Source organism: Nicotiana tabacum, chromosome 18 (genome assembly GCF_000715075.1).
Source record: "Nicotiana tabacum cultivar K326 chromosome 18, ASM71507v2, whole genome shotgun sequence".
Classification (NCBI taxonomy): Eukaryota; Viridiplantae; Streptophyta; class Magnoliopsida; order Solanales; family Solanaceae; genus Nicotiana; species Nicotiana tabacum.
The window spans coordinates 147,339,030-147,354,019 of NC_134097.1; the positions used below are offsets into that span (position 1 = coordinate 147,339,030).

The 14,990-nt window shown below is 38.4% G+C and overlaps 1 protein-coding gene across 2 annotated transcripts; it reads left to right on the forward strand.

Annotated features, from left to right (window-relative positions):
* The first annotated feature begins 1,121 nt into the window (after positions 1 to 1,121).
* LOC107804561 (ACT domain-containing protein ACR9) lies at positions 1,122 to 5,798 on the forward strand. 2 transcript variants are annotated; one of them, XM_016628480.2, is made up of 6 exons: positions 1,122 to 1,436; positions 2,319 to 2,537; positions 2,615 to 2,720; positions 3,452 to 3,800; positions 4,904 to 5,188; positions 5,425 to 5,798. In XM_016628480.2, the coding sequence occupies exons 1-6, from the start codon at positions 1,280 to 1,282 to the stop codon at positions 5,569 to 5,571; spliced, it is 1,263 nt and encodes a 420-aa protein (XP_016483966.2). In that variant the 5' UTR covers positions 1,122 to 1,279; the 3' UTR covers positions 5,572 to 5,798. The 2 variants fall into 2 exon arrangements, with proteins under 2 accessions (XP_016483966.2, XP_016483967.2); XM_016628481.2 differs by having other exon boundaries at positions 2,331 to 2,537.
* The last annotated feature ends 9,192 nt before the right edge of the window (positions 5,799 to 14,990 follow it).

Sequence of the window (14,990 nt, forward strand, 5' to 3'; positions counted from 1 at the left end):
TATGAACTATATGACAATAAAGGCATATATAGGCTAACGTATTAATGAAGGATAAATGCATTCAATTTCATATAATACAAGGATATATTTAGACTTTTTCCGTATTTTCTTCACTTTTCTAAAAGCATTGGATAAGATACTGTAGCCAATAATTAGCACATATCCAAAAAAGGACACACGTAACAACCAAAGAAGACAGCTCTTTCTGTCTCTCTCTTAACAACTAACGTGTATTTTACCGACAAATAAAACCACCTCATATTTTTTTTGGGTTATTTTCACTTTATATATAAAACTGTTACAACGACATATATGTAAGAATTTTACGATCTACACCTTGAATTACAAACAATTCAGTGTAAATCCTGCCATAATATTAGGGTCATGAAACTAGATTATTTTTTCAGTATACGCATAAAAATGTCATATTTAAAATAACATAACAGATTAATCATATTTTCCTGATCGTGAAAACGACAATTATTTTCCCTCCCTTTTCCTTTCTTACATTTAAATTACGTAAACAGATTTGTTCTTTTAGTTTCTTAAAGGCAGAGAGCGAGTATCAACTATTCTGAAAATTCTTTTATTTACAACTTTTTCATTAAAAAAAAAAAAAATGAAAGCCAACTAACGTAGAGAAAGGACCAGTTATTCTTGAGCTCTTTAATCCTACTTTCCATCTATTTATTTTATTAGCAAATCAACTTCTCAAGTTTTGACCGATACACTTTTAACCCATACTTTTATGAAACACAATTCAGGGCTCGTTTGGCCTTTTTTTTTAAAACTTTTTAAGGAAATCTTTTACTTTTTTCAGAATCATTATTTGACCATGAAAAATTCAAATTTCACTTGAAAAGATGAATTTTAGATTTTTTCGAAAATTTAAAAAAATTTAAAAAGTTATTTTCCAAAATTTTCATGTCAATCGCTCACAAAAATTCAAATAACAGTTCCAAATTTTTATTCATCTCCAACCACAACCCTAATTTTCAAATACTATTTTTACGTTTAATTTTTTTTTTTTTGCTTCGCTTTTTTTTGGAGTTTCACAATTATTATGTCTGAACGCCCACTTTAAAATTAGGATTTTTATATATATATATAAAGTAGTCCCGTTTTATCTCGAAACAATAGAATACCTGCTAAAATAACCAGAAAACCTGCTTCACCCGAAAATTGCTAATCATTGAACGTTCCAGTATTGTTTTCTGCAAATTCTGAAAACTAGCCAAGGTGGCCATTTACTTTTTTCTTTTCCGGTTAAAATTCCGGCATGGGATTGCCGACAGACGACGCCGTAGTGATTCAGAAAGGGAAGAAGCCTGGTGAACCTGAGTATGTAATTACAGTGAATTGTCCGGATAAAACCGGCCTCGGCTGTGATATTTGCAATACTATTCTCGATTTTGGTCTCTACATTATCAAAGGAGGTAATCTACTAATCTTATATTTTATATATATATATCCCAGCTTCACGTTTTCTCCACATGCTTCTAGCTGCGATCTTATAGATTATTTACTTCTATTTTGTTTAATATTTCGTCTGATTAGGGTTTTGGATGTTACATATAAGTTGCTTGTTGCGGGATTATTCCAAGTTTCAATTTGTTTTTAATGATTTTAACAGTCTACCCGTATTTTCATGTTAAGGGAAGCTTTGTTTCCTATTTCTGTTTTGAAATTATATATCTCAATTGCCAGCATTTATGCATGCTTTGTCTAGTTTTTTGGTGACACTTTTAGGCACATATGTATGTAGTGATATCTATATTGTAATGGATATTGCAAATGTTTGCCTACTGTCTCGGCTCGGCCTATATATGTATGTAGAAAATATAAAGAAAACTTAAGAAGTATGTATATGTATTAAGGGCATGCAGGCACGATGTTTAAATCATGGATTCACCATGAAGTTATACTACCATATTGGTTTTCACGCTTTTGTTGAGGTGAATGAACATCGAGTTGTACAATTTTAGCTATCGGACTTTGCTTCTCCTGTTCTCTTAAAACTATAGTCATGTACTAATGGCAGTGGCAGAACTAGGAATTTGAGTGAGGGGATTCAATAAAATGTAAAAATGTCACACCTAAAATATGAACCTATGTCAAGGGGATTCAATATTTTATATATGTGAAAAAAAATATTTTACCCTTCCCGCACAGTGCAAGATTCCGGCGAAGGGAATTTAATTGAATCCCCTACACCAAAGGTTGCCATTGACTAATTGTTGGCACTTTAGCTCCCTTGATTTATTTAGTTTTCCTTTTCTCTTCATCTTTAGTTAGTGCTCAAAGTTTCTATGAATCAGATGTTTCAACAGATGGGATATGGTGCTATGTGATATTATGGGTGGTTCCTCATGCTTCCTCACCTATGGTAAGGTGGGCGAATTTGAAGGAGCGCCTTCTATCAGTATGCCCGTCATGTTCTGTTTCATTCTATTTGAACCAAACATCTCCGCCTGCCACTTCTTCTCCTGCATACCTGCTGACATTTTGCAGCCGCGACCGAAGAGGATTATTGCATGGTAAAATAAATTTCTTGTTGGTCCTAATTTTCGACTAATGTTTTTTCTTTTCTGATTTAATTGCATGATTTTGCTAGATGTTACCCAAGTTCTCTGTGAGCTTGAGCTTACCATCCAAAGGGTAAAGGTGACAACAACTCCAGATGGTCGTGTGCTGGACCTTTTCTTCATAACAGACAACTTGTAAGGAAATCTCTTCCCCATTTTGGTCAAAGAATATCGAGTTGTAGAGTTGTAATGGACCTGTCGTTGTTCTTGTTGTGATCTCTTAAACAGTCTGATACAGAACTTGGGTTAAATGCATGGCGGAGCGGGACAGTGGGGTCTGAATGAAAAAAGAGAATCTGGTTTAAGTGAATTAACTATTAACACGTCTTAAATAGGAATTACCCTGTTTTGTAAACTTTTTGTGTCTTTCCGCTGCAGTGTCTTGGGGCTTACATGATGCTTCTTCGTTTTAGACTCTCACTAATTTATTATGTAGGTCTTATTGGATTTAAAAGGAAAAAAACTAGGTATTCTCGTATTTGCTCCATTGGTGTTGCTTTATTTGTATCAAACTGACTTTTAAGAATGTTAATAAGCATGCATGATATATCCCTGTTCAGAAGACAAATAACATCCATTTCTGATACGTAAGGTCCTGTTTTCATCCATACTTTATATTGGACTAACAAAAATATAATCTGCAGATGATGTTTTCATTTACCTTTTCCTGCCTTAAATCTTATAATTGCATTCCCTTTTGTCTATAACCAATTATATTATTATTAAGAGAGGTTAATGATGGAAAAAGAAATATTTTTGAGATATTGTAATATAGATCTTTCAGCACAAAACTTCTGCTTTTCTACTGTGTTAATTAAAGATCTTATAGCTATCGATGATATCTCTTCACTAATATTCATGTTCAGGGAGCTCTTACACACAAAAGAGAGGCAAGATGAGATGTACAAGCAGTTGCATGCTGTTCTGGGCCAATCATTTAGTTGTGAGCTTCAGTTAGCAGGCCCACAGTATGACAACGTGCAATGTGTCTCTTCTCTTTCTCCATCAGTTGCTGAGGAACTATTTAGGTGTGAACTATCAGATAATGAATTTCACACACAGGCTCTTAGCCCAGATATGATTAATTTGAAGAGGGCTAGTGTGACAATAGATAATTCGATGAGCCCCGCGCATACATTACTTCAGATTGGTTGTGTTGATCACAAGGGTTTTCTTTATGACATTATGCGCACATTGAAAGACTGCAATATTCTGGTACTGACTATTATATTAAAAATTATATATCCCTTACTTTTCCCGTTTCATTTTTGTTGTTTATAGTTGTGAGAGTATCCTGTTATTGTCTGTATTGACCTGAATTGGGTTCCTCCCTGACTTCAATGAGTTTGAAGTCAGTAATTGCATTATTTTCTACCACAACAACTATTATGCCTCAATCCTGAGTGGGTCGACTATGTGAATCCTCATTATCCATGTCTAAAAGATTAGTTACTTTAGCCCTAGAAGTTCTGCACTGGCATATAAATCTTTAACAAGACCAAAGGACTCCTAGCAAACATAGGACCAAAAGTACTAGAATTTTCTATGCTATAGAGAAAATTAGGTACGCAAGTTCAGTGATATTGTCAAGTTGTCTTTGGTCTCCACTTTGATGAAATGGTAAACATTATGCCTATGCAGAAGCATCCTCAATAGTCTTATTTTGTCTCCTGATCCAGTGCTAGGTCCTGTTCTTTTCCGCCAAATATCTTTCATCTCCTATTCTTTAACCTCACACGTAAAATGACACTGCCTCTCTAAAATGCCGTTCCTACTTTCCTGTATGGTGTGTTCTAAATGTTATCCACTTTCTTTAAACTGAAAATTTTAATATATTTAAATACTGAAGTTTCATGGTCCCGCTTCTAGTCTTCTCAGTACAACTTTATCTTTTCTTCTGCTCTTCCAAAACACAGAGATTCACATGTTTTTCATGAAAAGAAAATATGTCAAACTAAAAGTGGACAGCCGAAATGGGACATAAGGAATAATGTATTCTTGGTAGGTAATCATTATTGTAAGTTTCTGTCTTCTGCTGTGGAAACTGAATGCTTGTTTAGCTATCAAACAAAGGAAGAAGATGATTCTTCCCGGCGTTCTCGTTACTGTTTTAATGATATCTAAAGCAAAACCTTGTTCTGTAACAGTTGCGGAATATTTCAAAAGTTTGTTGTTCATAGATGAGATTTTTTTTTCCAAATCCACTACTTTCATCTCGGTTCATATTTCTACTGGTCATTGGATTATATGACACTGAAATAATGAATTAGAAAAGCATGCTGGTTAATCTGATAGTTGATTTTTCCTTTTGTGTTTAGATTGCTTATGGTCGATTTTCACCAGTTAATAAGGGTCAGAGGGAATTAGACCTTTTTATTCGGCAGAAGGATGGGAAAAAGATTGTGGATCCAGATAAACAAGATGTTCTTTGTTCCCGCTTAAAACTGGAAATGCTTCATCCTCTACGTGTAATCATCACAAATCGTGGGCCAGATACTGAACTTTTGGTTGCTAATCCTGTGGAGCTATCTGGAAAGGGCAGACCAAGTGTCTTCTATGACGTTACACTGGCAATGAAGACCCTAGGGATCTGCATCTTCTCGGTAAGTATCTAGTGGTGAAGGAATGTTTCAAAGTGATGGATTGCGTGTGTATGCACTTTTGCTTAAAGGACAAAGTTCTAAAGAAAATTGAATGTAGGCGTTATCTCTTTAAGCAACTAACCTCCCATTTATAGACCTGGGGGGTGTGGATTTTTTTAATTTTATTGCTCCAGTTGGTTCATTATATCACTTCATCCCTCTTCACACGGTGGATGACCTTTAATATCTTTTTGCAGGCGGAAATTGGAAGGCATTGTACAAGTGATCACGTGTGGGAGGTTTACAGATTCCTTCTAGAAGAAAATTATAGATTTGACATGTCATGTATGGTTGGTAGAAATCGGATTGTATACAAAGTCAGAAGAACGTTGATGGGTTGGTGAGCTCAATCACCAACTCTCTTATGGTCTTGCTCTGGAAGAATGTCTTATGAGTGGTGAGCTTATCCTTCATCTTATTGTGCTGCTCACCTTTTTAGGCATTTTGTATCTAAAATTGTGTGTCAAGCATCGATGATCCCTTTGTACAGTTCATTCGTAAATTATTGCCACATTTAGTTGAGCTTGTCTTTACAGTATGTGTTAGTTAAATCTACTTAAAGAAACTTAAACTCTTCCCTTTTTCTTTCATCTACCTCATTTTGCGTCGACATTTGTGAAATATATTTGTGCCTTGCTTCTTTGAAGTTCTGGTACATCTCTGAAAGGAATTCTGGATTTACAAATATCTTTGCAATGATAAGTAGACCTCATTCTATATCATGAGTTTCTGCCATGGTTATAGTGCTAATTATGCTTATCTCATTGACTCATTTTTCATTATTTTTGTTTTGCTTAATCACAAATCACGCATAAATCGTGTTTTTACCTTGTTTATATGCCAATGACCTTCTTCGTAGCCCCCACAGGCACCTCATTTCTACCTTGGAACTGTAAATTGTTGGTTTATTTCGTAGACAACCTTTTTACTTCTTTGCTACCTCCTTTCTTCTTTTGGCGGGTGTCTTTGTTAATCGAGTGTGCTGATAACAATTGTATAAGAATTAATTGTTGTGTTAAATCTGGAAGGTCTATGCAAAGTCTTGGAGAATGAATGGATTGTGCTTTAACAGGAAGATTTTTGGATCAAAACATGATACTAGCTTGTTAACCTTAGCAATATTGACTTGCCTGTTAGAATACCAACAGCTTTCTCTTCTATCAGAGTGCAAACTAGGCTGTTTAGCTTGGTTTTATAAAGATCTTGTTGCGATGAATCTCCTCTTTCTTCCTTTTTTTTCTTTTTTTTTTCTGTTGTATATAATTGATGCAGATTCCTCACAAGATAGGGGCAAGGTCTGCGTACGCACTACCCTCCTCAGACCCACAGTGTGGTATAATACTGAGTATGTTATTGTTGTTGTTGTTGTTGTTGTTGTATAATTGATGCAGATTAAAACACAGCCAATATGTTTGTGAAAGTTAGATCTGGCTAGTGGTTTTGTTGAGCTCCTTAGAGAAGTTTGACCGGTAGCTATGTTGCCAATGCATTTGAAAAGGTAGCCAAACTCTAATAACGGAGCCTAAAAGTGGCTACGCCAACTAATTTTTTCAATAATTGCCCTAGCTCGATATTTTCAAGTTAATGCCAATTTGCCAACCGGTTATAAATGTGAAGATTCTTTTTTGCATGATGGCCTTTGATCAATCCCAGTACTCATCTCAAAATGGCCATTAACACTTCTGTACCTGATAATGTGACCACTCGAACTCATAAACGCAACGTGGACTCAAGATACAATTAGACAAATGAAGGATATCATACAGGAGCTAACATAATTACAATTTACAAAGCTCAATATAATACAAGGAAGAAGATGAACTTGCATATGTTTTGTCCAAGTATGAAGGTGCGTCGCAGGATCTTTTAATTGCTGAACTAATTTTGGTGTTCAGTCACTGCCTAGAGGAGCATATATAAGACAGATAATGCCTAATTTCAGCTTCAAACATACCAAACATTAGTTTTTTTGCTTGTTAAGATGGAGGGGATTTTTTTATTTTATTTTTTATTAGTTGGCTGATTGTATATGTGCCCCTTGTTGTATAGAGAGTTGGGCATGCCCAACCTACATGGTATTTGGAGAGGTGAAACATCCGCATCATTGTCCCCCTTTTATATGTGTAAGCACGTGATTTTTGCTTCACGGGCAATCACTCCAAAAGAAAACAAAAATAGTGACCAGTGACCTCGCTGTACAAATTCCCAATTTTTTTTTCATGACATGCGCTGCTAGTCATTTGTGATTCGGCCCGTGTTGCAATTAATCTTACAAAAAACAAAAAAATAAATAAGAACGTCGTGGGTAATCAGGCCATAGTCCGGTTTTAAGAGAAAATTCACAAAAAATATGCAGCTTTTACTCTAGGCTGTGATTTAACCATTTTTAAAATTCCAATATGTGTGTTTATTGTTGTAGGTGTTACACAATATGTGTGTAAGTTTATTTTAATTATTTGCATTGTTTTTAGGAATTTTTGGTTAATTTGTTGAAATTAAAAAGGAAAGGAAAATCTGATTGGGCCCCAAAACGAGGCCCAAAACCAAAGCACTGATCCAGTCCAAGACGAGCCTGCCCAAGCACGGACTCAAACGACGCCGTATCGGCGTCCCTATTGAAGCCGTTGATCTGATTCAAACAAACGGTCCAGATCAGGCTGTTCAACTCACCTCAACGACGCCGTTTCAGGCAAGTTGATCTGAGCCGTCCAACCCCATTGATCCAACGGTCCCTGGCTTCCCTCATGACCCGACCTATTTAGCCGGTTCAACCCAACCCCTCACCTAAACCAAAACGACCTCGTTCCCATACCAAACGACCCTGTCCTGTTACCCACCAATAGATCTAAGCCGTTCAGATCACTTGATCTAACGGCTCCAATCTCTCTTCCCCTTCCGTATATAAACTTGGCCCTTCACCCCACGCCCCCTATCCGAACCCCCCCTTCAGTCATCTCCTTCCCCAAGCCCTGAAACCCCCAAACCCTAACGCCGCCCTAGTTTCCCTTTCACCAGAACCCGGCGGCATGAACGCCGGTGACCACCCCCTTCACACCCCTGAAACATCCAACCACCCTGAACACGAATCTACTAACCCTGTACCTCGAATCACCTTCCATCGTCTCGAATCTGGATTTGAAGATTCGAGACGAAACTCGATCTATACCAAACCACCCCATCTTCATACCAGACACTCCCCGGACCCTCCTCGTGACCAAACCAGACTTGGTTTGGTCCGAATCTACCCACAACTCCTAAAAAACCAGATCTGAAAATCCAAAACCTAGAACACGGATAGCCTTGGAATCCAGCCGGCCTTAACAAGGGTTTGAGGTTTAATGGACCTTAACCAAGGTGTTCTCATGTGAGAACACCCTGGTTAAAATTTGTTCGGCCTCAAATGGTCAAAGTTGAGTCAGATTTGGGTCAGTTTGGTTTAAACATTTTTCGGTAAGTTTTCCTTTCCCTTTGTTTAGTTCTAATTAAGTTGTCAGCATGTTTCGTTGTGTTTGTTTGTTCTTTTTGTTATTTTTTCTGATTTCGTCCATCTCTGTCAAAGACCTTTTATTTGGTCGATTGTTTTCTGTGTGTGATTTGAATGTATCCTATGATAAACATGTTCGATTAGGATAGTCGTCGCATAAATAATTCATATAGGTTCCCAGTAATTGAACAAAAGTTGTCTGATGCCTTTTGGGTCCCTGTACATATTGTTTATGTGAACGATTGATTATTATCTGTTGTATTTAGTATAGTCGACTCGATAAACCTCGTCGATTAGTTTTCTATAACTAATGGATCAAGTGAGCTAATAGTTTCACGTGACTAATTGAACCTTGTCACTGACTGAATGCCCGGCATCGTCTGAAATAAGTTTGTTTGCATTGCAAAAATGACTGAAAAGGTTCAGTCCAGGGCAGTCCTGAATTTGAACTTTCATGAGTTCAGAATGCCCTGATGCTGCAATGGGCAGGGCAGTAATAAGCAGGGTTTAACAAGGGTAGTCTGGGGTTTGAAAAGAACAAAAGGGGCTTAGTTTAAATGAGCTGACAAGTAGATTAAACTAATACCAATGGGGAACAAGACACAAGAGTATGGGGTTTAAAAAGAATACTTAAATGAACCCATAACCTTTGATTAAAGAAAAAGCCAGGCGTGGGGAACAAAATGGCTGGCATCAAAAGATGCTTAAGCATGGGTTTAAAGAGTATGGGCAGTCTGCAAGTGGGAGGATCCAGGCAGCTTAGCTGCACTGAGTCTTTTGGCTTATAAATAGGCCATTTCAGAACTTAAAAAGGGGCTGAAAATTTGAGTCTGAAGAGAGGTCTTGTGAGCTTAAAGAAAAAAACTGAAAACATAAGGAAATTTCTAGTAAACACTGTAACCAAAACACTGTCTGAAAGCTACATAAGAGTTTGTATTTGGTCAAGTTGTCTCGGCCAAAGTTCTGTTGTTTGCATTGATTGAGCTGCTGGTGATTGTTGGACTGTTGGTGTTGCTGCATAGAACACTCTGCTACTTCTGTTTGTTTCATTACTCTTTCTGGGATTACTTGTTTGGTGCTCGACCATCTGCTGGTTTTCTTTGTTCTGGAAATTGTTGCTGGTTGTCTGTGGACTGTGGAAAACACTTGTGATTGTTGGTTTGTTGTTGTGTTGTTGCTGTATATCTACTGTTGCTGTGTTTACTGCATACTGCCCAGCTGATCATTCCTTTCTTCTTTGTCCTCTATACCAGGTACACAACCAATGCACTATCAAATGTAATTGGAACATTGAGCATGAATGCAAAAAGAAAAGACCTGAAGTTGATTTTCATACATAGATTGTTATATTAGATATCATGTACTGTATGATAATTTTCATTCCTGTGTTGACAATAGAAGCAGCCTGTATGCCCAGTGTATATCAATATAGATTAGCTAAATGGTAGTTTACATATGTATGCTGATAGGTGAAAATATTCTCAATGAAATAGGTTGCATCTCAGACTTAGTTTTACTTTGTAATATGTGCTGTAATGTATGCCAAGCATGAAAACTGTACATCATTGGCTAAGTTCTTCCTCTTCTGATTAATGGTCTCATATAACTAGTAAACCACATGTTAAGACAAAGAACACAAAACTTGCAATCTCAACCTCATGAAGGTCGAGCCCAGGTCAAAACAGACCAAGCAGGCCCGCATCGAACAAGCAGTGGCCCAGGTCTGGCCCATCACGCATGGGCTGGATTTGGGCCCGTGATTATTCGCTCGGCTGACTGTGCACGCAGCCTCGTTTCTGAATTTTTTAAGCATTCTGAATCCTGCTATAAATGACCTGCAAGCATATAATTAACTAGGACTATCTCCGCTTTCAATTAATAGAGACACATGCGACAAGAAACGTAGTTGCTACAGGATATCCTTTTAAAATAAAGACGAGATGAGCCTCGACAAATAAAAACGCACAAGCTGCGGGGCCCTCGTTAAATGTATATTATCGAAGCATTCAGTTTCCAGGACGGGTCGTTTAGCAAATCTCACGGCCCTCCCAGAATAATAACGCGATAGTCTCCTTAAGCGCGTACTTAATAATGTTATCTCCATAAACCCGGGTGCACATTTATGTGACCCAAATCCAAATCTCAACGGAATCGAAATGCGTCTCTAACCACGGGTACATTTATTGTGGCGTGGTCTGAGATGCATTTCCATGACGTTGCAAATTCTTTTCATAAGAAATGAGACGAGCCTCGACAAACAAAGATGTACAAAGTGCGGGGCCCTTTAAATGTATATATATAAAAATACTTAATATTCGGGACATGCCGTTTAGCGAATTTCATGGCTTTTCCCCAAAATAACAATACGCTAGTTGCTTTAAGCGCGTCTTTAATAATTTATTTTCCTTAACTCGGGTGCACATTTATGTGACCCAAATCCAAATCTCAACCGAGTCGAGATATGTCAACAATCACGTGTACAATGATGTAACGTGATTCGAGGTATGTTTTCACGACGTTGCAATTCCTTGTAAAAATAATAATAATTATGAAAGCGGTTAAAAGATAAAATTGGCACATAAGTTCATATTTCTATAAAATCAGATAATCAAACCAAATATAACAGTTGAGCGACCGTGCTAGAACCACGGAACTCGGGAATGCCTAACACCTTCTCCCGGGTTAACAGAATTCCTTATCCAGATTTCTGGTACGCAGACTGTAATATGGAGTCATTATTTTCCTCGATTCGGGATTAAAATTGGTGACTTGGGACACCCTAAATCTCCCAAGTGGCGACTCTGAAATAAATAAACAAATCCCGTTTCGATTGTCCTTTAATTGGAAAAACTCCCTTGTACCCTCACGGGTGCGGAAAAAGGAGGTGCGACAATATGTTTTCAACTTTTGGATGTTAATATACTGTTGGGATCTGCCTAACCTCCCACCACCATGGTCATAATCCTACACAAATAGCCGATTAGATTTTCTGTTTATTTTTTCTTATGGGTATAAATAATTAGACACAAATTATATATAGAGAGAGATCTTCTTTATTTGCTATTTTCTTCAATTATTTATTTGATCTTTCCGACATACCTCATCTCTTCATTCGACTCTTTTTTAAGTCTTCACCTTTATGTCTTCTCATTACTACTATTCTCCATCTTTATGTCTTTTCTCTCTTACTATTCTTCATCTTTATGTTCCTTATTTCCTTTTTCATGTATCTAACTTATGCATAGCCACTGAATCAAAGCTCATTCCAGAGTCATCATCTTCATTTTCGTGATATCCCATACCCGAGTTTTTATCAATATTGTCCTCATCTTAATTATATTTGATTAAACACACACACACACACACACACACATATTGTATACGGGTGAAATCGAGCTCATGGAACACCCCGACCTCCGATAAGATAAATCGAGTTAAAGACATGATGACAAGGGACCAGAATCGAGGCAAGAGTCTCATCGAGTCAGAATCCTGAGGCATGACGCCCACCCTCGAGAATATCGGGACCATGATCCGGGATCGGTCCGAACCCTAAAAGGCTTCGGAGAACGTTGTCAGGCAACCAAGCACGACCAACAGTAGGTCGTAATATCCGTGACCTGCCTGATATCACGGCGTGGATCTCGGCACGTATCAATGATTAGTTAAACAAAAGATTTTTTTACCTTTTATGGAATTGTACCTAGAGTAAGATTCCCCTACTATTATTCATTAAAAATATTGTAACACGCATACCAAAGCAATATACTATTATTTTTCTGCCATTCAAAGTTCTTACGTAGTTGATTAGTGTTTCATTATTCTAAGCCCGGGATCGATGACGGATACCTCATTGAGGTTGCCCTTGAGTCTAAAAATCATCCCCTCTTTATTTTCAAGCGGTTTGATAATTTATTATACATTTTATCTGTTTATTCTAGCAATCTTTATCGTTTGTATTGGATAAATCCACGTATCCTTAAAATCACTTACAAATTTAATTTCCTTTTTTAGGGTAAACAGTTTAGCGCCCACCGTGGGGCTAAGGATAATAGTGGCAATTTGATACAAATTTTCATAACACACTCTATTTCACACTTGTTCTTTGAAGTGTTTTTAATTTCAGGTCAGAATTTAAAATGTCGAACTCCCAATCTACCCCTTTAAACATTGATGCTCAATCCGGCCACCATGGCTAGAAAAATAATATGGTACCCAGTAACGAGGTGCCCTCTGCCAATTCTGACGGAGTTCCGGCTGCGGATCTGATCGACGCTAATTCACATGTGGCCATCAATGCGAATTTGCCTATCGATCCTAAGAACAATTTCCGCGGGGGAGGGGGGTTCCGATCGGTAGCTCAAAATACATGCGAAGGTAAAGTAGATGGGATCAACTTGTAGGTGATCTTCGAAATGCTACAAGCTCAACATGAAGCGATAGCCCAATTGCAGAACTTAAGGCGCACTCCTAGTAGAGTTGAGCTCGAACCATCCCTGGAAAATACTCGCAGAAATAAACCAGCCGCAGATAGGTCAAGTGGAGCTGAATCCAGGACCAACCCTAAGATAATAAAGATGCTCGAGGAATTGACAAACGGGTAGAAACGGGAGAAAAGAAAATCGAAGCTAACGACAAAAAGGTAGAGACCTACAACTCCAGGGTCAACCAAATCCCAGGAGCACACCGATACTGAAAGGCCTGGATTCCAAAATGTTTGTTCAAAAACATTTCCCTCCGAGCACTACTCCGAAGCTGATCCCAAAGAAGTTTTGCATGCCCGAAATTTCCAAGTACAACGAAACAACTGACCCAATGAATATGTGATCTCCTACACGTGCGCCATTAAGGGGAACAACTTGGAAGATGATGAGATCAAATCCATCCCGCTGAAGAAGTTTGGAGAGACCTTGTCAAAAGGAGATATGATATGGTATCACAACTTACCCCCCAATTCTATTCACTCATTTGCTATTCTTGCAGATGCTTTTGTAAAAGTGCACACCGGAGCCATCAAGGTTGAGACCAGGAAGTCAGACCTCTTCAATGTAAAGCGAAGAGATAACGAGATGTTCCGGGAGTTTCTGTCAAAGTTTCAAATGGAACGAATGGACCTACCATCGGTAGCAGACGATTGGGCCGTTCAGACCTTCACCCAAGGACTCAATACTCGAAGCTCGTTGGCTTCGCAACAGTTGAAGCAAAATCTGGTAGAATATCCGGCTATAACTTGGGCCGGTGTGCATAACCAGTATCAATAAAAAATTAGGGTCGAAGATGATCAGCTTGGGGCCCCTTCCGGGTCCGTTTATCCTGTCAGAGCTAGTGACAGATCCAAAAGAGACGATCGTGAACAAAGATCAAATAGAGATCGGTATCAACCATACACAGTGATCGGAGGGGTAATGGTTCTAGACGAAACCCTATGAGAAGTGAAAGGAGAAGCGATCGAAGATAAAATAATCGGGGACTCATGAGCAAAAGCAATTTCAATAGGCCCATCGGACCTAAGGAAGCACTGAGGTTATCGGAGTACAACTTCAACGTCGATGATGATGCCATCGTGTCTTCCATCGAACGCATCAAGGACACTAAGTGACCTCGACCTTTACAGTCCGATCCTTCCTAAAGGGACCCCAACCTAATATGTAAGTATCTTGGCACCCACGGCCGTAGAACTGAAGATTATCGACAACTGAGAAAGGAAGTAGCACGGTCATTCAACAACGGACACCTCCAAGAGTTCCTGAGCGATCGAGCCAAAAATCATTTCAAGAATAGGGACTCCAATAATCAGATCGGGTAGGAGGAACCTCAGCACGTCATTAACATGATCATCAGTGGAGTCGACGTCCCCTAGGGACCGATGTTAAAACGCACCAAAGTGTCCATTACAAGGGAAAAACGTACTCGAGATTACGTGCTAGAGGGAACCATATCCTTAAACAATGAGGATGTTGAAGGCATTATGCATTCACACAATGACGCATTGGTAATATTTGTACTCATAAATAAATCTTGAGTTAAGCGTGTGTTAATTGATCCAGGTAGCTCGGCCAATATCATCTGATCGAAGGTGGTAGAGCAGCTGGGCTTACAAGACCAAATTGTTCCTACAGTCTATGTTCTAAACGTATTCAACATGGCATGTGAGACCAATAAAAGGGGAGATGACCTTGCCGGTGAACACCATCGGAACCATTCAGGAAACAAAGTTCTACGTGATCGAAGGAGATATGAGATACAGTGCTCTATTCGGGGGGTCGTGGATTCATAACA